The following is a 26,636-nucleotide window of genomic DNA, read 5'->3' as shown; positions in this document are numbered from 1 at the left end:
ACTTTAGAGGACGTGCAATCTTATCATCAATGAATGAAATATGGGAAACAAGTGATTGGTCCATCCAAGTTTCTAGAAAATCAAAATAACAATGTTAGGACAGCCCATGTTGCTTTACTTTCTGCAGTGTTTCTTTTAGCATTAAATGTTCGGTACAGGATGATTTCAATGCTGTGGGGTTTTGGGCGCTTTGGCATCCTTCGATTTATTCCTTTTCTTTTCCATCCCAAATATTCTACGTTTCAGTTTAGATTTGATCTCTTTCAGAAAAATTCCCCAACTTATGCCTTTTTTTTTTTGTTTTATTATTTATCTAATTAAAGAAGGCAGTATGCGGCTATGCTGCAAAATGGTACTTCGGACAATGCATTACATTTTGACGGCATTGATAGTGAAACCAACAGACAGTTGTACACTTGTAGTCAAAGAAGACAAGTAATTTTTTTTTTCCACAAAAATCTCACAGTTCAGACGGTAATATAAAAAACGTTAAAAACAAAGGTTCTTCCTCTCGAACATGTGACACGTGTTTCTCTCCGGGTGAACCAAGAAATAGGCACTCGCGTCATCCCCCCCGCCCCCCATCACCATATTTAAAAGCTCCGCTTGAAAGAAACCGTCTCATCAGGATTTCCTTCGTTTTCATTCGGTATCTTTTCTTCCAAAATTTAAATTATTTATAAATATTTAAAATATTATAATTATAAATAATTATTTTTGAATATTTGTTACGCTGCCAGTCGTCAGCTAGAGCCTCTGTAAATTCAGTTCCTTCGGGTTTCTTTTTTGGATATTAAGTCGAAGAGAGAAGGAATGGCGGGAAATGACTGGATAAACAGTTACCTGGAAGCGATCCTGGACGTTGGTCCAGGAATCGGCGATGCGAAATCGTCCCTGTTGTTGAGAGAGAGAGGTCATTTCAGTCCTACTCGCTACTTCGTGGAAGAGGTCATCACCGGCTTCGATGAGACCGACCTCCACCGTGCTTGGGTTCGAGTACGATCTTATTTAACCCCTTTTACTCTCTCTTTCCTCTCCCTTAAACCCTTTTATTCTGTTTAAGTACAATTGATTTACTTGGTTTTTCTGGCTAGGCCGCGGCCACGAGAGGTCCCAGGGAGAGGAACACAAGACTGGAGAATATGTGCTGGAGGATTTGGAATTTGGCTCGTAAGAAGAAGCAGGTACTTTTTTTTTTTTTTCCATTTAATCATGCATGATTCTGGATATTTTGGTTTGAATTTTGCATCCAAGATATTTAGAATGAAATGAATCAACAAATTCGAATCACTGTCACCTCAAAAAGATTTTTTTTTTCTTTTGGTGAATATTGAAACTTTTACTTAGAGCAAATCAAAAGAAAAAAAGCCTACTTTTCAGTGCTGGATTTGCAGTTAAATGGTTAATAGAATATAGAAGGGAAAATTTGTTTCTTTTAACCCCTAATTTGTGAAAAATTAGCCTATTTTGTGCCCGGTGCCATAGTTGCTTTTCTGTGAGGAATAGAATAATGCAAAATTTTCTGTTTGTTTTCATTTTAGTTCAGTAAAAGTTAACTGCAAAAGTGCTGTGTATACAGCATGTCTTGGCCTTTCTCTTCCTGGAATTAGGTTATGGAATAACATTTCATCATTGCAATTCTGGTTTGCAGATTGAACAACTTGTCAACATGTTACTTTGGATCTCAAGAACAGTTGCATTCATTCTAAATTTTAGCTGCTTTATCCTTGGTGGTTTGATTTATAATGAATTTTTATAGAGTATCACTGTGTGCATTCAAATGTTAATTTGTTATTTTCAACTTTTATCGCTTTGCCTGTGACTTTAGCTTTGTCTCACTTTTTTATTTGGTATCTTTTCAGCTTGAGGGAGAGGAAGCTCAACGCAAAGCTAAACGTCGCCTTGAACATGAAAGAGGCCGCAAAGAGGCAACTGCTGATATGTCTGAAGACCTATCAGAAGGAGAGAAAGGAGATTTACCTGGTGATGTTTCAGCTCATGGTGATAGTACTAAGGGAAGAATGCCTAGAATCAGTTCTGTTGATGTGATGGAGTACTTGGCTAATCAACTGAAAGAAAAGAAGCTTTATATTGTGTTGATAAGGCATGAACTGCACTTGTATATGACCTGACGTGTTACACCTCTTATTCAGTAATTCATATTTTTAATGCGGTCTTTGTCTATTATAGTGACACGATTTTAGATCTGACCTTTAAATAATTGCTCATTGTTCCTCAGTCATTCATTATGGAATGTAGTTCTTTCTAACCAGCAGTCTTCCTGCAGTCTTCATGGTTTGATAAGGGGTGAAAACATGGAGCTTGGTCGTGATTCTGATACAGGAGGCCAGGTAATTTTTTTGACTCCTTTTTAACATCCTGTTAATGTGGTCTGTATCTTGAGAGTGTTATTTTCTTCACCCACTTCAAAGATGGTCAAGTACCCTTTTGCTCATTGGGAAAATTGGATATTGTGTTGTACACAGGTTAGGTATGTAGTAGAACTTGCTAGGGCCTTGGGCACAATGCCAGGAGTTTATCGGGTTGACTTGCTGACAAGACAAGTTTCAGCTCCAGATGTGGACTGGAGTTATGCTGAACCAACAGAGATGCTTAGTCCAAGAACTAAAGAAACCTCGATGCAGGAGCTTGGTGAGAGCAGTGGTGCTTATATTATTCGTATACCCTTTGGCCCAAAAGATAAATATATACCCAAAGAACTTCTTTGGCCTCATATTCCTGAGTTTGTTGATCATGCACTTAGTCACATTCGACAGATGTCCAAAGTTCTGGGTGAGCAAATTGGTGGTGGGCAGCCAGTCTGGCCTGTTGCCATTCATGGACATTATGCAGATGCTGGTGACTCTGCAGCTCTTCTATCTGGAGTTCTAAATGTGCCAATGCTTTTTACTGGTCACTCACTTGGTCGGGATAAGCTAGAACAGCTCTTGAAACAGGGTCGGCAATCAAGAGAAGAAATAAATACGACTTACAAAATCATGCGACGGATAGAGGCTGAGGAGTTATCTCTTGATGCCTCTGAAATTGTTATAACTAGCACTAGACAGGAGATAGAAGAGCAGTGGCGCCTTTATGATGGCTTTGATCCAGTATTGGAGCGCAAACTTAGAGCAAGGATCAAAAGGGGTGTCAGCTGTCATGGGAGGTTTATGCCCCGTATGGTTGTAAGTATCAAGACATCATTTATGACTTGTTATTCTTCCTTATTATACTTCTTTTATACATGAAGTCTGATATTGTTATCTTAATGCCTTCAGTTTAGTTGTTCTTTCTCTTATTTGCTCTGTTTGTCTGTATCTTATGTTGCTAAGATCATATCTAGGTAATTCCTCCTGGGATGGAGTTTCATCATATTGTTCCGCATGGTGGAGACATGGATGGGGATGTAGAAAGAAATGAAGAAAATCCTACTTCTCCTGATCCACCAATTTGGTCTGAGGTTATAGTTTAAATTTTTCTTTAATGATAGCCCAATTACTGCACTTCACTGACCTTTCTTTTGATTGTTATACTGATAATATTTAACTAACAGATTGTCAGTATCTGATAATAGCACTGATCTGCCAATTTAAATATGCAGATAATGCATTTCTTTTCGAACCCACGCAAACCTATGATTCTTGCCCTTGCTCGGCCAGACCCTAAAAAGAATATTACAACTTTAGTTAAAGCATTTGGAGAATGCCGACCTTTAAGGGAGCTTGCTAATCTTGTATGTCCTTGACTTTTTGAACTGAACTTGCATGGCATTCTCAGTCTTGTTTTCTCATATATTAGTTTTATTCATGTGATCTCACTTTTTACGGTTGTTGCAGACTCTAATAATGGGAAACCGTGATAGTATAGATGAAATGTCTGGCACTAATGCATCTGTGCTTCTCTCAGTTCTTAAACTGATTGACAAGTATGATCTTTATGGCCAAGTAGCATATCCTAAGCACCACAAGCAGTGTGAGGTTCCTGACATTTACCGTCTAGCAGCAAAAACGAAGGTACAACTGGTGAATTTGTTTACTGGGTGATGGAAAGGCTGTGTCAGATTAACGTACTTGTAATTATCTTGTACAAATATAGTTATAGCGTTTGGTTAAGTCAGTAAGCCATCCTTCCTTTGCTCTTGCCCATTGACTTCTCATTTTTATTTCTGGTGCACAAAATGATAATGACGGATCATTTAGCAAGAGAACGAAGTTATTTGCATGAAATTTCTCTTATATTAGTTAATTTTTTCTTTTCCTTTCACAGGGTGTTTTTATTAATCCAGCTTTCATTGAGCCATTTGGGCTTACTTTAATCGAGGTGCTTATCTGCTATACCTATACTTTTTCTATTTCAGATTTTAAAATTTTAGAAACCTCAACATTTGCTCTTCTTGTACAGGCAGCAGCACATGGTTTGCCTGTTGTTGCCACAAAAAATGGGGGTCCTGTTGACATTCATAGGGTATGCCCATCACCTTTATTAATTGTAGCTTATAAGGGTTTCTCGCCTGTATATTGATCTGGATCAAGTTCGATGGTCTATAAAATAAACATTGATACTGACAGTGAACTTGTTGCAGGTCCTTGACAATGGTCTACTAGTTGATCCCCATGATCAACAGTCTATTGCTGATGCTCTTCTGAAACTTGTTTCAGATAAGCAATTATGGGCAAGATGCAGACATAATGGACTGAAAAATATTCATCTATTTTCTTGGCCAGAGCACTGTAAGACGTATTTGTCTCGGATAGCCATGTGCAAGCCAAGGCAACCTCAGTGGCAGAGAAGTGACGTTGAATTTGAAAATCCAGAACGAAATTCACCTGGTGATTCTTTGAGAGATATACAAGATTTATCTTTAAACTTGAAGCTTTCACTGGATGGTGAAAAGAGTGAAGGAGCTGGAAATGGAACTCTTGATAATTCTTTGGATATTGATGACTCTATTGATAGAAAAAGCAAGTTAGAGAATGCTGTTTTAAAGTTGTCCAAGGGTGCTACAGGAGGTGTAGAAAAGGCTAGTTTAATGGAGAAGGCAGATCAAAATATTGTTGGTAGTGGGTTTCCAGCGATGAGGATGAGGAAATACATTTTTGTAATAGCTGTGGATTGCGATTCAGTCTCAGATACTTCAAAAATAATTAGGACAATTATGGAGGCAGCAGGAAAAGAGAATCCTGTAGGGTTTATATTATCAACATCCTTGTCAATATCTGAAGTACACTCTCTTCTGATCTCAGGAAGCATAAGCCCATTGGATTTTGATGCTTTTATCTGTAATAGTGGCAGTGATGTGTACTATCCAATATCTTCAAGCTCAGAGGAGGGTCCGGGGCTTCCCTTCGTGGTAGACTTGGATTATCAATCACACATTGAATACCGTTGGGGTGGAGAAGGTTTAAGGAAAACTTTGGTTCGATGGGCTACTTCTGTTAATGAGAAAAAAGGACAAACTGTTGCAGAAGATGAATCACGATCTACTGCCCATTGCTATGCATTCAAAGTCAAGGACTTTGAATTGGTAATTTATTTTCCTTCTTGTGTTTCCGCACAATATCAACTGTATAAACCTTCTCCCCTCTATGTTTTGCAGTTCTATTGCGCTTTTAGAGATTCCAGATTTCGCTTCCATTAACATCTGAAATCTCCTCTAATGGTTGTTTTCTCTTTACAGGTTCCTCCAATCAAGGAACTTCGAAAGTTGATGAGAATTCAGGCTCTTAGATGCCATGTTGTCTATTGTCAAAACAGCACCACACTGAACGTAATCCCTGTTTTGGCTTCTCGAGCTCAAGCTTTAAGGTATTCCTGCTGTAGTTCGTTATGTTTCTTTCTCTGGACATGAAGCTTCTGTTTATTCTATATATCATTGATGTTTCAGATGATCCATCAGGTTTTTAACAGATTGAGTAACTAATAATATGAAATCCTCTCCTTTAGGTACCTGTACATTCGTTGGGGCATGGAGTTATCAAATGTCATTGTCTTTGCCGGAGAATGTGGAGACACAGATTATGAAGGTTTGCTTGGAGGAGTCCACAAAACTGTCATATTGAAGGGAATTGGCAACAATGCTCGTAAGCTTCACTCTAACAGAAGCTACCCTCTAGAACACGTCCTGTCATTCGACAGTCCCAACATCCTTCAAGCTGAAGGATGCTGCAATGAGGACGTAAGGGTATCATTGCGAAAACTTGGAGTTATCAAGGAGTAGGCAATTACTGTTATTAATTAGTCTTCCATTCGAGTAATGTACAACTATAATTTCCCTTTGGATAAATAGTGGTCAGGTCTCTGATGTCTTGCCTTATTACAAATAAGATATAAAGCCACCATTGATAGCCTACTTCACCGCTCTGTGTCCTTTCCCATACCAAAGAAATGAAAAACCCTGTTTACTTGAAGCTTCTTATGTTCTTTTGGAAAATTGATCCTACATGTTTTAGCCTCCTCGACTCTTGCTTTGTTGTTAAGTCTCATTCGATTGGTTTACATTCTTAGTGTTAGTAAATATGTTTTCTGGTCTTAAAATGGTAGAACATCAATGGCGAAGTTAGCAGGAAAACAAACCTAGATTTTCAATGTGTGGTATAAATAAGTTGAAACAGGAAACAGTTTAATGATCAGCAGAAATTTATAAATGAAAGGAAGAACATAGCTTGGAGCTTTTTCAGGTATGCATCACCAATTTGATTTGTTTGGAAGGAAACATGATAGGGTTGGCATAAATTGTTTTAATTATCGGGAACAGAGCATATAATTATTTGCAAGAATCTTAACTACTGCATTCTGATTAACCACTTTCTTTTCTGGTTATCATATTTAAATAAAAAATGATAGGCTTGAAACTTGATATTTAATATTAAGAAATTAGAATTTCATATTTCTAAAAAATACAAAAATGTAGTAAATTTAAAAAAAAAATACTGGTATTTCCTTCTTATACGTACTTATTGTGCATGAAAATATCTTTAAAATAAAGGCTCATATGTGTTCAAAAGATTCTTGAAGTGCAATTTTGATTATCTTTTATTTAAGCCATTTTATATATCTTTCGAAATAATATATTCAAGAGTACATGGCAATAACTCTGTGAAAAAACAACTACCCTTGAATAGCTTTCCAGCTTAAAGTTTCTTCTTCTTCTTCTTTAATGGTTTGCGTTAGCCAGTAATTTTATACAATATTATCTACAACATATTTAAGGCACCGGATGCTTCAGCTGCGGATCCAAAGCATTTCAATCATTTAACCATAGACGTTTCATTAACAGAAATGTTCCTTCATCCAGGGACGCTGCAGGGACAGTCTCGACAGGGCCTACCAAAGGTTATAAATAATATATTATTACTTATAAGTTATTCGGATTTTATTCGAATAAAATTTAAATTCGATTTGATTATTATCGAATCAAACTCGAACTCCAGTAATTTGATTTATCGATTGAATCGAGTTCAAACATTCTGATACCTAAGTCGAATAATTCGTGAGCTTAATCGAGTTTTTATATTTAAATATATTTTTATTATTTTAATTAATAAAATATCTTGAGCTCGAACTCGAGCACAAATAATCGAATTTTTGTCAAATATAAAAATCAAACTTCTTTTTACATGTTAATCGAACTTAATCGCGTTAACTCAAATAGCTCGATTTCTATTTCGAGTCAAGTTCGAATTAAAAAAATAAAACTCGATTGAATTTTAGCCGAATTTCGAGCCTCGACTTTTAAATTAAGCTCGAGCTTAATACTGTATCAGCTCGAATTCGATCAATTACAACCCTAGACCTATCCCCAAGCAAATGTTCAATTTTAGCCTATAATAATATCCGCCCAAAGCCCTAAACTACAATCTAATAAATAAGAATAAAAGTGTTAATAATACATTAATACTTGCAACCTACTTAAATTCGATTCAAATAAAATTTTAATTCAACTGATTATTATTAAATCAAACTCGAATAACTCGACTTATTGATCGAACCGAAGTCAAATATTCTTATATTTTTAAATAACTCAAAAATCTAATCGAATTTTTATATTTTAATATATTTTTATTATTTTCATTAATAAAATATCTTAAAATCGAGCTCAAACTTGAGCATAAATAATCGAACTTAATACTGTATCAACTCATACTCGATCAATTACAACCTTAGGTAAGAGTAAGTTTTGCCGGTGCCCTAGTGGATATGAATGATGAGATTAAGTTCAACTTATCTTGAATTGTTTGCAGTAGATTAAATAAGATTAACATGTGTTTAATTTTTTATTTAATAAATAAACATTATGATTTGGATAATTAAAATATTTTAGTCATCCTACTAAAATGGAAACAATAGGCTCAAAGCCATACAAAGTAGAAAAGTATGTGACCAGCATATATGTACAGAGTGAGGCCTAGAAAGGATAACAATCCACACCAACAGCTGTTAAAATCAATTCTAGAAAGATGCTTGGATAAAGGAAATAATGGGAAAAAGTGAGAATCGTAATTAACAAAACTTTTCAAAGGCCTATAATTAGCTTTATAAAAATTGAAACAAAGAGGTAAATGGCATTTCCAACACTACTGGACGCGTGCAGAAATTCAATCACCACAACACTACCCAGCCATTTACTTGGGAACGGGATCTCTCTTGTTTTTTCTTTCTCCTCACAAATGTGCTCCAATGGTTCTACCAGTAAAAAATGCCAAAAAAAAAAAAAAAAAGAACATCTCGTCAAATTGAGATGTTAACCAGCTCTATGGGATAAGTAAATGCATTGGCACAAAAAAACATGTGGCCATAGAAAATCAAGCATGATTGAACCGAGGGCCTATAGCCCCGTTCATATGCCCATTGCCGTGGATCCCTACACCATTGGGGATGAGGGAAGGTGGCAGACCAACAGCCATTGGTGGCGTTGTTGTAGGGTATAACCCATGATTGTGTAGGATAGTATGTGGACTCACAAGAGGACAGCCTTTGCGTTGCTGGAGGGCATGGATTTGCCTGAGTCCTTCCTCGTGAATCCTTGACAATGTTTCCAACTCCTTCATGGACAGAGCTTCCAAACCAGCACCATAGAGGGGGGCATGTCGTGACATTTCTTCTTGAAGTGAAGCCTCAAGGGTGTGAATATATTGCTGCAGAAGACAAGGCCCAAATGAGAAAGAAACAGAAACAAAAGGCATTCAAATTAGTTTTACTAAGCTCACAACTTTCCATGAGCCCTGAAATGATGATTCAGATGTAAACTAGACAATACATCTGAAAGCAAAAGGGTTGAGGAGGAGCAAGATATTAAAAGTTCAATAATACCCACTCCCCTTTGAACTAGGTCCACCCAGTAAACAGTTGAAACCTTCTAGAAATTCAAAATAAAAGATGAGGCAAAACCTGGCAGGCCTGCAACTTTGATTCCATGCCATCAATATATGCTTCACACCTCGCCACCTGCTCTTCTTTTTCCCGCTTTTCACCTTCAGTTTGCCCAACTGTTTGTGTTAATCTGCGAACTTCATCCTCAAGTGATTGACGAATTTCTTCTCGGGTCACATTCTCTGTGGCATACCGTTTCAATTCTTCATCAAATCTTTTCCTTGCAGCTTCAGCACCCTTCAATCTTTCAGCAAGAGCATTCCTCTCCTTTACTACCCTCTGAAACATACATAACTTGTTGTCAGATAAAGCAGTAGAATAGCAGTCAATCCCAGCCAAGAAAAAGAGTAAAGAGGCAACACATTTATCATCACAAGTACCTTCAACTCATCATGTTTCCGAGACTTCAACTGGGAGAGCTGTGTCTCTGCATCATGAAGATGATCCTGAAGTGATTTCTTCTCAGCAGTGAGCTTTGCCATTTCATCATCCTTCTCTGAGTGAAGCCACTCAAGTTGATTCTCAACCTCCTGTATTTGTTCAGAAAGTTCCTTCTTTTCCCGAGCAAAGCAATCCATCTCTGCCCTCATTTCAGACTGTCAATTTATCAAATGTGTTAATTTTCAGAACTTCCTAACAAGAACAGAGATGGGAGAGCAGTTCCTATACCTTATCATTAGTTTAAGACATATACCTTGAGTCGATTATTTGTGGTCTCAGATTCACTTAATTTCTGGGATAAAGTAGCTTTTTCCCTAACCATATTTGAAATTTCTGCCTTTCTCTCTTCATGCATGTGGATCATCGCATCTTCACTGGCACATAACTGGTGCCAAAGAGTTGCCCGATCAATGTTTGCAAGCTCAGCAACTTGGTGCATCATGCTTAGAACAGGTCTAACAATTTCTTGCTCCTCAGAAACCAAAATAACCAAAATATCCAAATTTATGTCTACTTCACGACTATTTTCCATATTGCTGGTGGCACGATCAACAAGCCTCTTCAGCATCCTCGCTCGATAGGACTCATCTACATACCATTTAAATAATATTGTATAAAGCATTTTCACGAAGCCCCTGACATGAGGGTCTCTAGAGAGTGCCAATGTCTCAGCAAGTCCCAGAACTGAAGTGAAATCATCCTGTTGAGCACTAAGCTGCTCACTGGCTTCTACCTCTACTACAGCATCACCATGCTGAATGCTTTCAGCAATATATCTAGCACTAAGATCCAATCTCTGAGCTAGGCGCCTTTCCAAAACCATGTCTACAGAAGGAGCCACAATGGCTCCTCGAACCACAGCTCTCTCAAATGTTTGAGAAGCTTCAACAGCAAGGCAAGGTATGGATAGCATCTCAATCAGGACATAAATGTCAGAAAAATGACAAGCAGCACAAAAAGCCTGCTTGTCCACCACATGCAACTTTTCAGAAGTGGATCCATTTTCACCAAACAAGAAGAATCCACGAGCTATTGCCGAGCAATTTTCAACGAAATTATCGTCACAATCAATATCTCTTAATATGGTCTCGGCAACATCTCCCCAACTATTTACAGTTTTACTTAAAAAATCAAGAATACAAGGAGACACGTCTGGGCCCAAATTTTTTAGCCTAACCCGAACAGATCTAACCTATAGAAGAGAAGACAAATAGTTATATATGCTTCAGGAAATTGTGCCAATATGCAGAACATAGTGACGAAATGAGAAAGCAAATCATACTGCTTCTGGAAGTTGTTGGCATTGGGATGCAGCTTTAAAGATGAAATCTATGGTTGCAACCAGTGGTTCATCATTTGAATCTGCCAAGAGCTCAAAAGATTGAAATAAGACACGTTCCCACACTTCACTGCTGCATTCTAGTTGACTGAGAGCTCCAAATACCTGAAATAGAAGAGTCATTATTAACAGATTGAAGATTAAGAAATGAATTTTATAATCAAAAAGCATATTTGGAAAAAATAGTACACTCAAATTTGAGGCAAATGTTCATAAACTCCCTCATTCTCTTAAAAGCACATCCTAATAACACAATCCATAATTACCAATAAGTAAAAGAAATTAAGCCCCCTAAAAAGACCATCTTACAGGTATCCGCAATGCAGGCTCAGCATCTGGCTTTTGGAGTCGTTCAAGAAGCACATAAGCAGCCAGTGCATGCTCTGAATTCTCTACCAATTTAGGCACCAATGCAACTAGGTCAGGTTCCAGATGCTTAGGAGCTCTATCCAATACAATAGTAATTTTTTGTGCAGACCGGGGCCTACGCCTTGGCTCAGGACAGCTTTGTGGAACAGCTCCATCTAGGGCTCTCAATGAGTTGACGATTAACCCTAAAAGCTCCTCAGATTGCTCCGGCCACTTGGTCTGGAAATTTAATTTGTTCAGGTAGTTAATACTTAATACATGATGAGTAATCAGGTGAGTTCATTGTTATTTACGAATCATACATTTGAGTGAAGTGATGAATTCTTCAAAGAACCCCCAGCAGAGGTTTCTGGTGGAGAAATAGGCTGTCCGGGAATAGCTTTTCCAGATATATAAATCCCATTTATGTCAGAGCTTTGTACAGCAGAGGCAGTGCTACCATCATCCACACAAGAATCCAATCTCTCACGCACAGGAAATTGAGCAGATTCTGTAGCTCCATTTTCCCTATCACAATCCAATGGACTAGCAGCTTCACTACCATCAGAAGAAGGTTTAGAGTTTGCATCTGAAGAATCACCACGGGCACCTCCTTCTGAGGGTTGGCAACATTCAACCATTATATCCAAGAGTAGATCAATAATGGCCTGCTGCAAAACTTTGACCCCCATTAGCAAATTCATCAAACTCGGTGAAGATTCATCAATCTTCAAAACCTTCTTTCCATCACCACCACCAGAGAGCTTTGCTGGAAGCAGCAAACGTTTTACTTTGGCTGGGTCATTGAGGTAAACACGAAGTCCAGTCAGAAAACCAGCAATGGCCCCAGCATCCATCAGAAGCTTCTCTTGTAAAGTGACCTGTGGCTGTGATGGATTATCTCCATATGTAAGGTGAAATCCGGCTCGGGAAAGAAGGTTTCTAAAGATATCTTCTTCATCTCCACATATTCCTTCATTGTCTTCAGAATCAATGAGTTCATCAGGATCAGTTGTTAGAGCATCCTGATCATCCTCATATGCCACAACCTGGAAAAAGTGGAGAAAGTAAACATAAAAAATGCTGATTTTATTTCACTAGAAATATATTAGGAAAATAAAGCCCATTCGACCCAAAAAAGAAAAAGATATTATGGGTAAATTTTTAGTAGCTTTTACTAGTTCCTTCCTGTTTGCATTTATGGGAACATGAAAGAACAGAGCATACAAGAGAGCGATTCAGAAGAATCTGGCTAAAATTTTGGGTAAGGGTCAACTTTACACAACACATTCAGGGCAAGCCATAAACACTATAATAGGCCATGGATTAGAAAAAACCTTTTCTGTACCATTAATAATCTGTAATGAACAGCAGATTAAATATAAATGAAAGACCCAAAAAGACTTAACCCCAAAATCTCAAAACTTAAAATAAACCAAAGTTGTCTGAACAACAAAAATGAAAGGGATCCAAAAAAGACTAACCTCAAGGTCTGCAAACTCAAACCAAGGACAGGAATCCAGTATTTCACAAACAAAAACAACAGTATCACGCACAAGAAACCCTGCATCTGCTTCTAACATATCTGATACTTTCATGAATTGCAAAACAGAATTATTCCATGTCTTTGTACAAATAGAAGATTCCTTCCAGACGGTCTTGGATGGGTTTTTTTGATTCACCACAGCCATTCTGTATCTAACCCAGAAGTTTTTGTCTGCATCACCACCAACTGACTGATCACTCTCTAAGTATATACATATGGTGTCAAAGGACTCATACACACCTGCATCATAAGAAACAACCAATTAATCAACAGAAACAACTACAAGCACATGTCCAATGGAGAATTGACAGGAGACAATCACCCACCAATTCGAAGCTCACAACCACCAGCTTGAAAAAATTTGCTAAAAATTTTGCGGGTTTCCATTATTTCCTTGAAAGATAAGAAGTTCTCCACCTTCCATGTGAATGTACTTCTCTTTCCAATCCTCTCTATCTGGGGAGCAGTATTTGCTGACTCAGTATCCTGATCAGTGAAATCCAGCATTATTGATATCTCTTTCAGAATAAGAACCTCTGCAGCGAATACAACAGTGTCCTGAACAAGAAACCCAGAATCCTGATCAAAAAGGCTAGTAAGCGTCACAAATTCACGCCAACCCCAGTCTTTGGCAGCTTTAGAGTAACGGTTCTGAGATTCTTTTATGACAGACTTCTCCTCTATCTTTTGGTTCACAACAGACAGCCGGTGACTCACAAAACAGCTCCAGTCACTGGAAGTATTTCGTGAATCCGTAACCTCAAGAAACACAGAAAGGTGGCATGGTGGCTGAGACTGCCCTGATACCATCATGCCCGTAGAAGATTTCAATCAGTTCACTTTCCAAACACAGTTTAGAAACCATCAGCCCAAGTCACCTTGTCTCAGATGCAAAGATCATAAGACTGATGGTAAACCAGATTACAAAGATAAAATATAGCTTTTGCTCCAGAGGCAAAATAAAAGGAGCAAATTTTAATTGATTTTAAGTGCATAGACTGGATTATATAAGTATAAAAAGAGACAAATAGCTGCATTACCAGTATTGAGGGCTAGAAAATCTGTCACCACTTCCCTAAAGGAGACCTAAGCAAGGTGCTAGTAAAGCCAAAACATTTTCAAGTCAATTAGATATGAATTTAGAGAAACAAGACATTAAGGCTTAAGCTAACAAATTAATATTGGATTAGAAACAAAAAAATTTAGTAGGAGCCAACTACCATAAGCATGCAACCATCTTGTAGCTCAATCCAATAAGATAAAAAGAAAGAAAGGCAAAATGACAAGAAATATCACTTCCTTAAACTTTAAGTACCAGACTCAGTTTGTCTGTAGAAAAATGACCACAAAATCCAATTCAATACTAAAGAATTTACAATTACCTCGAGGATAAACAATGAGACGACAGTCCCGATTTCCAATCTGAAATCTCCTGCTCTTGATGCAAAGACCTGTTATCTTCCTCTTCTTCAGAAGATCCTTCAACCTTGTAAAATTCTCAATCCTCCAAATGAATTTCCCCATATGCCCGTCAGACTTCCTTGCTCCACTCCCACTCCTCCCTGCTATTAACCCCCCATTCTTGGAGAAACTACTAAACTCCTTGATCACATGAAACTCCTTGATCACATGAAACGAAGTGCTAAATACTGCAGTATCATCCACCAAAAATCCTGCCTCCAACCCAACAAAATCCGGCATCTTCATGTAGTCATTCCACCCCAAACTAGTATTATCCCCACTCTTATTATCTGCTGCAAACCTCCCATACGAGTCTCTATGCATATGAGTTGACCCCGGTTTCTGATTCAGCACTGACATTCTAAACAAACACCAACAACTCCTATCGGAAATGACCGTTTTCTCGGCATCCTTACTCTCCAAACACATAGACAAATAGTCCTGCCCGTTAACCGAGCTTTGATACACACTAATCCTCAAATTACACTCCCCGGCAGGGAATACTGGGCTCATTATCTTCTGTATTTTAATCATTTCCTTAAACAAACTAAAATTATGCACTTTCCAAGTGAATTTGCCGCTCAAAACATCAGAAACGGGACCAGCTACAACCGAAGACGAAATCATAGAAGACAATGAGGATTGAACATCGTTATTATCACGTGTGAAATTAACGGATTCATTCAAGATTACGATATCAGCGGTGATTAAAACGGCGCCGTTGTTGAACATATAACCTAATTTGGAATCGAAAACAGTAGAAGAAGGTGTGAAATCGCACCAACCATGAGATTTCTTCTTGCTTGAGAAACGATGCCATGAATCACGATGAATAGTTTTAGAATCGTCGGTTAGATTGACGATGGCTAAACGGTAGCTAGCGAAGCAGTCCCATTTCGACGACGATGTGCCTCTCGGGTCCATGATTTGGAGATATATGGATATGTAGCCCGGCAGAGTCTGAGAGTCCCCTTTTGGATACACCAATAAACGGCAATCGTAACCTCCTACCTCGAAGTACTTGCTCCATAGTGCCCTAGCTTTGATTCTCGGCAAATTATGAACCGTCCATCTGCAAACCGCCGAGTATTCTCCTCGCCGATCAACGGTTACTGTTTCTTGGGCTCCACCGCTCCCGTCTCTCGACCCCACCCCAGCCAAGTCATCCGCCAACGATGTCGATGCCAAGGACTTGCTATTGTTGTGGTGCTGGTGGTTTTCGGACACCGAAGGTGAGGTGGCGGGCTGTGATTGGTCTGGTAAGCTAGACGTAGAGGAAGACGATGAGGAGACTGCCTCAGGTAACCTCTGCTTCATTGCCCCCTCTCTTTTTTTTTTTTTTGAAATTTCTGGTTGTCTCCCTCTCTTCCTTTCCCTCTCCCTCTCTAGCGCTGGTTTTATTTATTTTTTTAATCAAAAAATTTTATATCTTTTTTCGTTCTCTTTTTGAGAGAGAAAAGACAAGAGAGGGTGATCTCATGTGGTGCTAGATGCTAGGCGAAGGACGCTTTTGGGACAATGAGGGGCGCACGATACTTAACCCGCACCTTCCCTTTTTCTTTTACTCCCCTTCGCTAAAATGTTGGTCATGGTCCAGTGCAGCTGAGCGTTTTCTTAGATCTTTTATTCGCCGTCCGTTTGGTTGACTACTTACTTGATTTTTTAAACAATTTGGGCTTGGTGATTGTGCAAGTGCTTTTGGGCCCTTAAAGAATGAAGCCTAGTCCAAGATGCACGTGACCGAGGATAAGTATATTTTCTGGCCCACTTTAAGTCCACTGGGTATCATCATTTGGAGAACTTCAGGACCCATCACTCTTCCTTCTGTTTAAGCCTCAGTTATGTTGGAGGTCCCAGTTCCTCATGAATCCACCCAATGCCAGTCTCATTGTGTGATGTTTGGTATGCATAACCCAAAAAGATCTCTCAATTTAAAATACAAAATAATAGTATGAAATAAATATAATAAAAATATAAAAATGATGTAATTTAAAATTTTAATAATAATTATATATAAATTTTTAAAAAATGACATAATTTTAATGTAAAACATGACACAAATATATAAATTTTAATATTTTATATAATACCAATACACAATCGTCAGATCTCCAAGGCATACCGAGCAGACTCACAGTTGCCATGCGTGAATAACTTGCACACCAGTCGAATGCCATTTGTATAACTCATACAACTTCATAGTATATAAAATAGGAGTGGCAACGAAGATAAAAAGAAGACTGTTCACAAAAAAAAAAAAAAAAAAGAAAATTACAGTCCTATATAAATTTTGAGAAATCAAGCCATGTCTTCAAAAGGCAAACACCAAATCATTCCAAGTTCCACGAGTAAACATGGTTACACAAGCGCAACACGAAAGTTCTAGCTCTTAACATTGAATAAATAATAAGTAAATGCAACTCGCAGCAGAGGAAGTTGGAAACAGAAGGATCCCAATACCCCTCAAGCAGAGACTGAAAGAAACAAACAAAAACGGAAACAAAAGGAAAGGGGGGCATGGGAGTGGGAAGTGATTGAATCTCAATCTGTCGACCTCATTTTAGGCAGGAAGGTAGTGTGATCCCGTGGCAAACAAAAGCCAGCACAATGTAAACAATAATTAGGAGGAGGATTATCAGAGCAACCCTGCAATGTGCAAAGCACTCCAGTCAGCGATAAACTCATCTATCCTAGTATCTCTTCTATTTTAACGAGCTAATTTACACATAAATCTAACTGTTTTATTAGGAAATTATGCTCTTCTTTAGTAAATTTCACTTTCAAACTTAATGCAGTGCATGTAGACGTTCAAAAAATAGGGGTTAAAGTTCAGAAGCATACGTAAGCTTGACATTTCTCCACCATACTGTGTTTCTAAAACGGCGAGCTTGCTTTCTGAAGCGAAAGGTATTTCCTTGCATGTTGGCAGTTTTGTCAACCAGCAATTCTAAGCGATCACCTCTCTCTAAAACTTTGTCAATATTCTCTATCATAACATTTCGCACCTATTAGAGTACAAGAAACAACATTAGACCGTGGTCCAAAAAGAAAAAGAAAACGCAAGTTGAATGCCCTCAAGTGAAAAGGCCATAATTGTAGGTGACAATTAAATGTAGGGTTCCCTTAAATGTAACATATCAAATGATCGGTAACAGATCAAAGTAGAAATTTTACATTCCATGTGATGCAAATGGCAATCTAATTCATCTTTAAAATATGTACAAGCTCATACTTATGCATTCATATAAACACCATAATTAGTACACTGGATACAAAAAAGGACCTGTCAATGAGAATTTAGAAGAATTAAAGTAATAGAACTGATACCAGATTCCGAGCATTCAGAACCTACCTGACTCATTTCACCTTTTAGTCGATTTATCCTATCAGCATTAGGATCACTTGAATAATATTCCATTTGCTGGCTCAAAACCCTTGAAAATTCATCATTCATGCCATAAGCAAGGGCTGAAAAAACTGAACGGCCGTAAGTCCTCACGAATCTCTGATGAATGTCTTCAAGAAATGCAAAAGGAATTCGCCCTGAAAAATATACAATAAACACATCCACCATAACCACAAAAAATTATCATCAGCAACATGTCAACCAAAAAGCATCTAACAAAGAAGAGAGACACGAAATCATCACAAACCACAAGGATATCTAGCTATAAATTCTCAATTTAATTATTGAAAAATCAGCAGAAAGTTCTGAAGAACATAAATATTCCCGTCTCCAATCCATCAACACACACTAAAAGGGAACCAATCCTTCAAAAGCTGAAGATGAGTGATAACTTCTCAGAGCACTGCATCTATTGCTAACAGTACCCAATTGATATGATCACCACCAAAAAAAACCCCTTTTACCATTTTGTAGAATTGAAATTGCACTTTTGAACTTTTAATCAAACCCTAGATTGTCAACCAAGCATTCAACTTCAACCTTTTTCTCAATCGCCCAATTTTATCTCCAATTTCTAAACAAATAAATAATACTTAACAAAGCAATTGAAATTTAAACGTAAGCCTATCGATTCAATCAAATATAAGTTAACCTTCAACAAAAAAAAAAAAAAAAGGGAAAAAAGAAAGAAAAAGTGAGACAGGTAATTGGCTTACGTCCAGCACTCTCGTCGGCCATACAAAGAACGGTGAGTCCATCGGTGCGTTTAACGTGGAAGATATACCGATCTTGTGAATACGAAACATGAGTGTCGTTGTCTCCTGGTATTTTCTCTAGAATTTGCCTGGCGATCACGCTCGCGTTCGTCGACGTCGCCGTGAACTCCGCCAGCACCACCGATCCACGCGCAACCAGCGCGTACAGTATCGCCATCTAAAATCTAACCTCTCCTTTGATCGCTTCGGATGTATCTAAAATACAATAGCTTTTCTCCAAAACAAAAAAAACTTTCTTCTTTTTTGATTGATTGTGATGGAGCTGAATCGGAATTAGATAATTCAAATAATAAACAATGTTCCTTTTTCTTTCTCTTTCCGACTTTGGAGCTGTAAAAATTGTGATTGAGGTAAGTAGCGTCATAGCCTGATAACAATTCTAATAGGGTCGGATTCCATTTAACCATTTTTATAATTTTTATAATTTGATTTAAATTAAATTAACTTTTATAAAATTAAAAAATTTTACAGATTTGATTTGATATATTAATTTATTATGTTTAATTTTATATTATTTTAATATAATTTTTAATATATTTAAAAAAATTTAAATATAAAATTTTTTAAAATAAATAAAATATTAAAAAATAATATATTTTAATTTTTTATTTAAAATTTATTTCAAATTTGATATATATTTAATATTTAATTTAGATTGAATAAAAATTATTAATATAAATCAAATCAAATATTATAATTCAGATGGATTTCATATTTTCAATTATTTTTGTTACCCTGAGGTTTTAGATTAATCAGCTTAGAGAAGAAAGATTAAACTGCTAAAAATTGACGTTTGAATATGTGACAGTTACTGGGACAGAGGATTCGCCTTTTTTTTTTCTTTTTTTTTTCGGAAAAGGTAAGGAAGGAACGCACGTTGGCGTTTTCTCTTCGTTTTCTTTGTTTTCTGAGTTTGATGTATTCTTTGGTCCTAAAATGTACAACTAGAAACATCTGGTTCGAATTTGGTTTCTGTCGGCAAAGGATAATTCAATTAAGCCCATTTAAAATACTCTCTTCACCTTTTGGGAATTTCACGAAATCTAATTATCAACCAGTAACCACAAGCATATTAATAGCAAAAAAAAAATGATTACCAGTGAGGAGCTATTGATTTAATAACATTGAAGTTTTGAAATTTTCAAATTCGAACATGGTTAAAAAATAAAAAATAATTTATCAATATTTCATATATAGTAGTAATAATTTTTTGTATCATTATAAAAATTTTCATGTAACTATAGGGTAAAGTACAAACACTATGAAACCTTTTTTGTGGGAGAAAAATGAGCTTAGCCAGTGGGCTTCCCATTTTTGAAGTTTGGGTTGGAATTTGTAGGCCAGATGATGGATTAATAGGCTTTCATTAACTCTAAAAAGATAGAATTAGCTTGGGCTCAGACGGATAGAAATGGTCCAATCTAAGTTGGGGGTCAAATCTTGAAGTTGATGGTGGACTGAAAAGGAAGATTGCCTTCTTTTGGGCCTTGGCATGTTTCTACCTTATCCAGTAGAAAACTGCAAATCTGCCCGATATTAATACAATAAAAAAATAAAAATTTAATAAAATAAAAAAATATATTTTATATTTTTATATCGATATAAATTATAATATTTATTTTATGTAAAATATAATATAAATATATAAATTTTAATATTTTATATGATATAAATATATCAATCATCGTCGAGTCTAATTTAAATAAATTCTTATCATGAAACTTAAATTCATTTCGTGTTTCTTTGTCGGTATAACTAGTACTGTCATTAAGCTGTAACGAAGCAAATGATGTTTAAAGTGGATGCAAAAATGGGCGGAGGGGTAGCCTAAGATATCGACCGGCCTAAACGTTCAATCATGGCCGAAGATACCGACCCACACTTTTTTCAATCAACATCTTTTGTTTCATGGGTGATAATAGTTCGATTTTTTTATATTATCTAATATTATAAAAATTTAAATAGAACTTTGATTTAATTTGGAATGAATTGAACTGAATTTTATTAATTTAATTTATCGATTTTTAATTTTAATTTTTTAATTTTTATATATTATTTTAATATAAATTTTGATATAAAATTATTATTTTTATTTTATAAAAATTAAAAATATATATAAATAAAAATATATATAATTCAATTTAATTTAATTTTTTTTATTTTTTATATTTCGATCCAAATTTAATTTATATATATATATTTAATATTTAAATTTAATTTTAATAGAATAAAAAATAATCAATCCAAATCAAACCGAATACAGTGCATGTGATGAGAGCTGCATACAAACAGCCTTATTGCTCTGTCAACTATTGAAAAATGAATCAACACAAGACAAAACACAAGTAGACAAAAAGGAATTCTTGTTTTATTGTCGCACCCCATTCCAAAGAGCTGGAATCCATTTGCTGTAAAGTCGGAGTCTCCAGCTTGCCTGGTTACCATTTAACTCGCTTGTCTAAGTAACCATCACAATTCATAACAATACAAGTTGTATATTGGCTCGCTTAGAGGAGAGGAGATAGTGATTTATTCTCGGATGCTCGACCCTTTTCCAATTGGTTTAAATACAATAGAATGAAAGTGAGAGAAAGGAGAGAGTGTAAAATTTACAGTACCATATCCCCTTCTTATCCAAAAAAATTATAGATTTACGAGCGTATTTTAGATGAAGGGAAGACAATTTTTGGTATCTCCAGTTTAGCTTGGCCATGGCTAATTAAGGTACACTATAGCATATTTTTCTTTTGGCTTAAACGAAACAGCAAATATAGAATGAGAAAAAAATTGCAATTATTGAGATTCGAATCATCTGTTAAATATCTGACTATGTGAATCATCTAAATTCCGTTGCTCCGGATTTTACACTAGTGAACCTCCTTTATCATAAGGAAAAAAATAACCATATGAACAACTTTTCTCCCCAGAAGCTTACAAAAGTCCAACTACTACATTATCATCCGTTTCACTCTCTTCCACTCAATCAGACTCCCAAACAGCAGCCTCACAAATTTCTTTAAAAAAGCTACTTATGGTTCTAAAGTGAGGCACCAACTCCACGAATATCTCCAGTCACTAGCATTAGAAAGTAGCAAAGCAGCTGCAATGGCTTCCAAGAAAATCCATGCCCTCCTTATAGTTTTCTCTCTTCTTTTCCACTCAACATTCACCAGCGCTTGTAATTCATGCAAGCCCAAACCCAGTCCTCCTCCTCCAGCTGCATACTGCCCTAAGGACACATTGAAGCTAGGTGTCTGTGCTGACCTCCTCGGACTTGTCAACATAACAGAGGGAACAGCTCCTTCAAGCAAATGTTGCGCTTTGCTCTCAGGCTTGGCTGATTTGGAGGCTGCCCTTTGCCTCTGCACTGCCATTAAAGTCAATGTACTTGGAATCAACCTCAACATCCCTGTTACTCTTAGTCTACTCATCAGTGCATGTCAGAAGGAGCTTCCTCCAGGCTTCAAATGTGAATAATAATGAGAAGATCAAGCAGGATATCAGTTCTTGGCCAAGTTTGCTCCAGTTAATAATTAATGTGCTTTGTTGTGTTGCTTTTATTAGTGTTTTTTCAAGTTGGAATATTACATTTTTAGCATTAATGTATGACATTTGTTCCAGTTAAATAACTAGGCATGTGGGTTAATTCATTTACCTCAGCCTAATTTGTAATGTTTTATCATTAATGTTGTCAATGTTAAGTTGATTTTGTTTATGTTAATCATTCAATTCAAGCATAAATCCAGCTGAAATTTATTTTTGAGAAAAACAATTTAATCGCGAAATTGAGAAAAGAGTTAATGATACATTTGGTATCTAAATTTTTTAAAAAATGTACAAATTAATACCTAAAAAAACAAAATGTATAATTTACACCTTGAACTTTAAAATTATATATCATATTAACCTAAACTCTAATCACCTTAATCATATTAGCTTATGTATGTAATGTTTGATAACTATTATTAGTTTATGTATTCACCACAAATATTATCAACATTCTTTTTTTTAATATAGATTAAAAAATATTTTTTTCCTTGAACTATAAAATATATTTAGGACCTGTCAATCTTTTTTGTTATGTGACATTTGCATGAAGGTTTTTATAAAATATTTAATATTTTTTATTTAACAAATAACGTGCATATAACAAAATTATGTTGGTTAAATACTATATAAGCAAGTTAATTAAGTTAACATTATCATAATATTCATTAAAATGATATATTATTTGAAAGTTAATGGCCAAATTATATATATATATATATTTAGGCATCAATTTGTATAATTTTCAAAATTTAGGTACAAAAAATGTAATCAATTTATAGGAAAAAAGAGTAAGTAATGCAGTAAGAATAAAACTAGATTAATCCTGTTCAAAGGTCGGGTTATTCGTCCAAGCCCAAAAGCCTGTCTAAGTTTTAAGAAAGCTTGGACAAGAAATTAAAATCCATTAAACAAGCTTGGGCATAATTTTTAGGTCTGTTTAAATTTCGAGCATTATAGGGGTTTAGGTTTTTAGTAATGTTTTTTTTAACATTTAACGACATTTATAAATACCACTAAAAGATTTGCTACGTTTGTAAGAAACGTCAGTCAGAGTGTCGGTTATACACGCGTTAGGAAAAATAACGACGTTTTATAGAAAATACCGTTATATTAACAGCGTTTGTATCGAAAAAACGTCGTTATATTAACAATATTTGTATTCGAAAAATGCTACTATTTTAGTGACGTTTGTATCTTTGAAACATCACTATTTTAATATCATTTTTATCAGAAAAACATCGCTAATATAGTGGTGTTTATATGGTAAGACGTCGCTAAATTAACGGCATTTGTATCAAAAAAATATCATTAATTTTAGTGGTATTTTATAGTACAAATGTTATTAAATTATTCATTTAGTGACATTCTTGAATGCGAATACTACGAAATTAAGAAATTTAATTTTTTTACTAAAAAATTTCTATTAATATTCATTATTTTCATTAACAAGAAATGTTAAAAGAAATAAAAACAAACTTAAATTCAAAAACTAAAATTAATAAATACTTAATTCAAATTCAAATATGCATCTAATTAACACAAAGTTTAATAATTAGTATAATAACATTCATTTTTTTAATGCATTAACAAAAAAAAATAAAATGTATGAAAGTGATGACTGTATAGATTTGAAAAACTGACAATTGATGGAGGAATTTTTTCAACTTGGTCACTAACGTGCTAAAAAACCTACTGAATAATACCATACGATTTTTAACACTTTATAGTAAGCTTTTTTATATTAAAAAATATAAATATTTACTAAATATAATACTTGAGTTTGTGGATCACTAAGATCAGTTCCTAAAAATTGATGTTGCACAAAATTAAAAAAATGATCAAATCGATCATGCAACTGCTAAAATTTTACACGTTTTTGCTCCATTCTAACATGTTCTACCTCAATTTTAGTACACTCTTGTTCTCTTTCAGCTTTCATTTGCTGGAAATGTTGTTGCATAGTTTACAACTCTTCTCTCAATATCAAAATGTCTCACAAAGGCTAACTTATTGATAATGTAAATTGCTGAGATCTACGTTTATAGTAAGTAGATGGTGTTGAACCCAATCCAAGGCCTTAGACCTGTCTATGCCTTTCTTTTTCAGTAACTTTTATGAATATCTGATTTTTCAATTCTTGCATATTGACAAAACCATTAGATGTTACTTCAATCTCAACATCCATTTTCTATTTCGCTTTCTTCTTAAACTAGTCATATACAACTATCAAATTTAATGATTAATAGATAATATGTTAAAAAAAGTAAATATTTAGTTTCTATTAAAATAGATTTACAAATTACCATAATTTTTTGTGTTTTTCACATTTATGTAAGATTCATCTTTTTTTGTATGTGTTAAGTGAAAAAGTTTACACATCCAATTTTACCACTCATCTCAATCTCCTATACAAAAATATATGTTATTATTAAATACATATCAACCACAACTTATTTATGCATATCAAGCTTGTCAATCAAGTTTAAAATTTTTTAATAATTTTAATATAATATATTTAATCTATCTAAATTGTTAAAATATAAATATAATCGTAAGTTTATATTTTAGCCCCATAACAACATAATAGTCTTAAATAGATGCAAACAATAAAAATATTTTGGCCTTTCACACATATCGATCATGGAAATCAAATTCAATTATTTGGACAAGTTTAATATCATGAATTGAAGCCATACAAACTGTTCAAAGCCATCCAAAAGTTTATAATGTATTTTTGCCTTTTAAAGGCAAAAATAATCCCAAATAGACATAAACGATAATTTTTTCACACATATCAATCGTAGAAATCAAGTTCAATCAATCAGACAAGTTTAATATCAAGTATTGAAGCTATCTAAATTGTTGAAATAGAATCAACAAATTTGTATTTTTACCTAAATAGACATAAACAATAACTTTTTCATACATATCAACCATGGCGACTAAGTTCAATACTTTCGATAAGTGATGATATCATGTATTGAAACTATCAAAACTATTAAAATAGAACAATAAATGTTAACTTGCATATTTACCTTTTAACGACATAAAAAGTTCTTTAATTGGAATAAGTTTAAAATCATAAACTTACTATTTCTTTTTGCTTTCTTGTAAAACTTTTTTATCCATTTGTGTGACTATATTTTTGTTACTTTTTGCTACCAATCCCAATCTGTTTTTTTTTTTTCATAAAAAATAATTGCGTATATAGTAAAAATACAAATATTACTAGCTTAAAGCATAAAACACTTTCATAATTTCATTCTACTATACAAAGTTATAAATTGTACCTTTTTTTTTCTTGAAAATCAAAATCTAACTAATTGTTTATATTGCCACCTAATCACATTACGAGGTAGATTTTCATTGTTGCCTTTACAGTAGTATTTATATCGAAATACTTATTCTTCAAATTATGCTTATAGTCTTTCCATTTCATTCCCAATAACTTAAGCACAAATAAATTTGATATTTCAAGTACAAATCTTGACTGTAATAATATAATAAGAAAGTTTGAATAAGTAAACAAAAAGTAAAATAATTATATTTTTATATGTAATTAATTATATTAATATCTCAATAAAGTTTAAAGCATCGATCTTAACTTCTGCTGGAACTTTATGCCATGTTTCATAATGAATAGGTAATTTCATTCCATTATAGGCAAACATGCCTAGAAATCCTACCAATAGTTGAGCCTTTTCACCAATTGATTGCCTATCAAAGTTTGCAAACACTACAATACGCTCATTTGGAGGTAGTGTAAATAATTTTTTTAAAGTTATCAGGCCTTTGGTCCTCCATTGTTATCAACTACAAATAATAAAAAATTAATTAGTAAAATGCCAATGCTTTAATTATTATAATCAAATTCTAAATATGAGGTATATGATACTTGCATTCAAATTTAAAGCATAATCAATTAACAGGATACTATCTAAACTTAGATCTCCTGTATTGTCAGATCCAATAACAGTTGAAGGGTTAAAAGTGATTGAGTTAGAATCGATAGTACATTTATTATCCTCCAAAGGATTCAGTCCATAGCCAATATCAACAGGTGTTACAGACGGTTCTGAACTAATATTTTTTATATGTATTTCTTTTAATCTATTCATCTATATTGTAGCTTATCTGTATCATAAAAATGAATATATAAAAAATATTAGTTTTGAACATATATAAAGATATTGAGAAGTTAAGAAATCATAATCTATGATATATAAAAAATATATCGCTTTAATTAAATCAAAAGATAATGCATGATTTAGAATACACTAAATATACAATAGCGAATGTAACATTAATTACATATAAGCATTTACTACATTATGTCTTAAATACTCGAATTACAAAATATAAATGATCCATCATGGTTCATAAATGTCTTCATTAACATAT

General features: G+C 34.8%; 3 protein-coding genes and 1 pseudogene across 7 annotated transcripts; 2 read left to right on the top strand and 2 right to left on the bottom strand.

Annotated features, from left to right (window-relative positions):
- Positions 1–519: 519 nt before the first annotated feature.
- Positions 520–6,407, top strand: LOC111299386 (putative sucrose-phosphate synthase 1). Of its 5 annotated transcripts, none has more exons than XM_089747393.1 (13): positions 520–649; positions 741–996; positions 1,095–1,184; positions 1,863–2,104; positions 2,288–2,351; positions 2,487–3,185; positions 3,344–3,460; positions 3,602–3,733; positions 3,837–4,013; positions 4,267–4,464; positions 4,583–5,524; positions 5,678–5,805; positions 5,944–6,407. In XM_089747393.1, exons 2-13 carry the CDS (start codon positions 814–816, stop codon positions 6,215–6,217), a joined length of 3,246 nt encoding a protein of 1,081 aa, XP_089603519.1. In that variant the 5' UTR covers positions 520–649; positions 741–813; the 3' UTR covers positions 6,218–6,407. The 5 variants fall into 5 exon arrangements, with proteins under 5 accessions (XP_089603519.1, XP_089603520.1, XP_089603518.1 ...); XM_089747394.1 differs by lacking the exon at positions 520–649 and having other exon boundaries at positions 665–996; positions 4,267–4,320; positions 4,402–4,464; XM_089747392.1 differs by lacking the exon at positions 520–649 and having other exon boundaries at positions 665–996.
- Positions 6,408–8,434: 2,027 nt separating this feature from the next.
- On the bottom strand, positions 8,435–15,897 carry LOC111299385 (uncharacterized). Its single transcript, XM_022894552.2, has 10 exons — positions 14,426–15,897; positions 13,370–13,843; positions 12,982–13,283; positions 11,821–12,546; positions 11,459–11,737; positions 11,093–11,254; positions 10,064–11,002; positions 9,750–9,965; positions 9,388–9,648; positions 8,435–9,134 (listed from the first exon to the last, which is right to left on the bottom strand). Exons 1-10 carry the CDS (start codon positions 15,819–15,821, stop codon positions 8,802–8,804), a joined length of 5,088 nt encoding a protein of 1,695 aa, XP_022750287.2. The 5' UTR covers positions 15,822–15,897; the 3' UTR covers positions 8,435–8,801.
- Positions 15,898–16,765: 868 nt separating this feature from the next.
- On the bottom strand, positions 16,766–19,064 carry LOC111299384 (vesicle-associated membrane protein 711). The gene is made up of 4 exons (XM_022894551.2): positions 18,627–19,064; positions 17,857–18,047; positions 17,346–17,509; positions 16,766–17,150 (listed from the first exon to the last, which is right to left on the bottom strand). The coding sequence occupies exons 1-4, from the start codon at positions 18,841–18,843 to the stop codon at positions 17,060–17,062; spliced, it is 663 nt and encodes a 220-aa protein (XP_022750286.1). The 5' UTR covers positions 18,844–19,064; the 3' UTR covers positions 16,766–17,059.
- A 2,387-nt stretch (positions 19,065–21,451) lies between these two features.
- Positions 21,452–22,427, top strand: LOC111300442 (putative lipid-binding protein At4g00165 pseudogene; annotated as a pseudogene).
- The last annotated feature ends 4,209 nt before the right edge of the window (positions 22,428–26,636 follow it).

The sequence above is a fragment of the Durio zibethinus genome, chromosome 18 (genome assembly GCF_047325235.1).
Source record: "Durio zibethinus cultivar Kanyao isolate XHJ-2024 chromosome 18, ASM4732523v1, whole genome shotgun sequence".
Lineage (NCBI taxonomy): Eukaryota > Viridiplantae > Streptophyta > Magnoliopsida > Malvales > Malvaceae > Durio > Durio zibethinus.
Note: the sequence above shows the minus strand (reverse complement) of the source record. Positions and strands in the feature narration are given on the sequence as shown.

Excerpts from the sequence above, each read along its gene's own strand:
- LOC111299384 (XM_022894551.2), bottom strand. The coding sequence starts at position 18,843 with ATGGCGATACTGTACGCGCTGGTTGCGCGTGGATCGGTGGTGCTGGCG. Across the intron at positions 18,048-18,626 it reads GGCCGACGAGAGTGCTGGAC|GGCGAATTCCTTTTGCATTT; the intron begins GTAAGCCAATTA and ends TATATTTTTCAG. Across the intron at positions 17,510-17,856 it reads TAAAAGGTGAAATGAGTCAG|GTGCGAAATGTTATGATAGA; the intron begins GTAGGTTCTGAA and ends GTACTCTAATAG.
- LOC111299386 (XM_089747393.1), top strand. The coding sequence starts at position 814 with ATGGCGGGAAATGACTGGATAAACAGTTACCTGGAAGCGATCCTGGAC. Across the intron at positions 4,014-4,266 it reads GTCTAGCAGCAAAAACGAAG|GGTGTTTTTATTAATCCAGC; the intron begins GTACAACTGGTG and ends TTCCTTTCACAG. Across the intron at positions 5,525-5,677 it reads AAGTCAAGGACTTTGAATTG|GTTCCTCCAATCAAGGAACT; the intron begins GTAATTTATTTT and ends TTCTCTTTACAG.
- LOC111299385 (XM_022894552.2), bottom strand. The coding sequence starts at position 15,821 with ATGAAGCAGAGGTTACCTGAGGCAGTCTCCTCATCGTCTTCCTCTACG. Across the intron at positions 12,547-12,981 it reads TTGAGTTTGCAGACCTTGAG|GTTGTGGCATATGAGGATGA; the intron begins GTTAGTCTTTTT and ends CACTTTTTCCAG. Across the intron at positions 9,966-10,063 it reads CCACAAATAATCGACTCAAG|TCTGAAATGAGGGCAGAGAT; the intron begins GTATATGTCTTA and ends ATAAATTGACAG.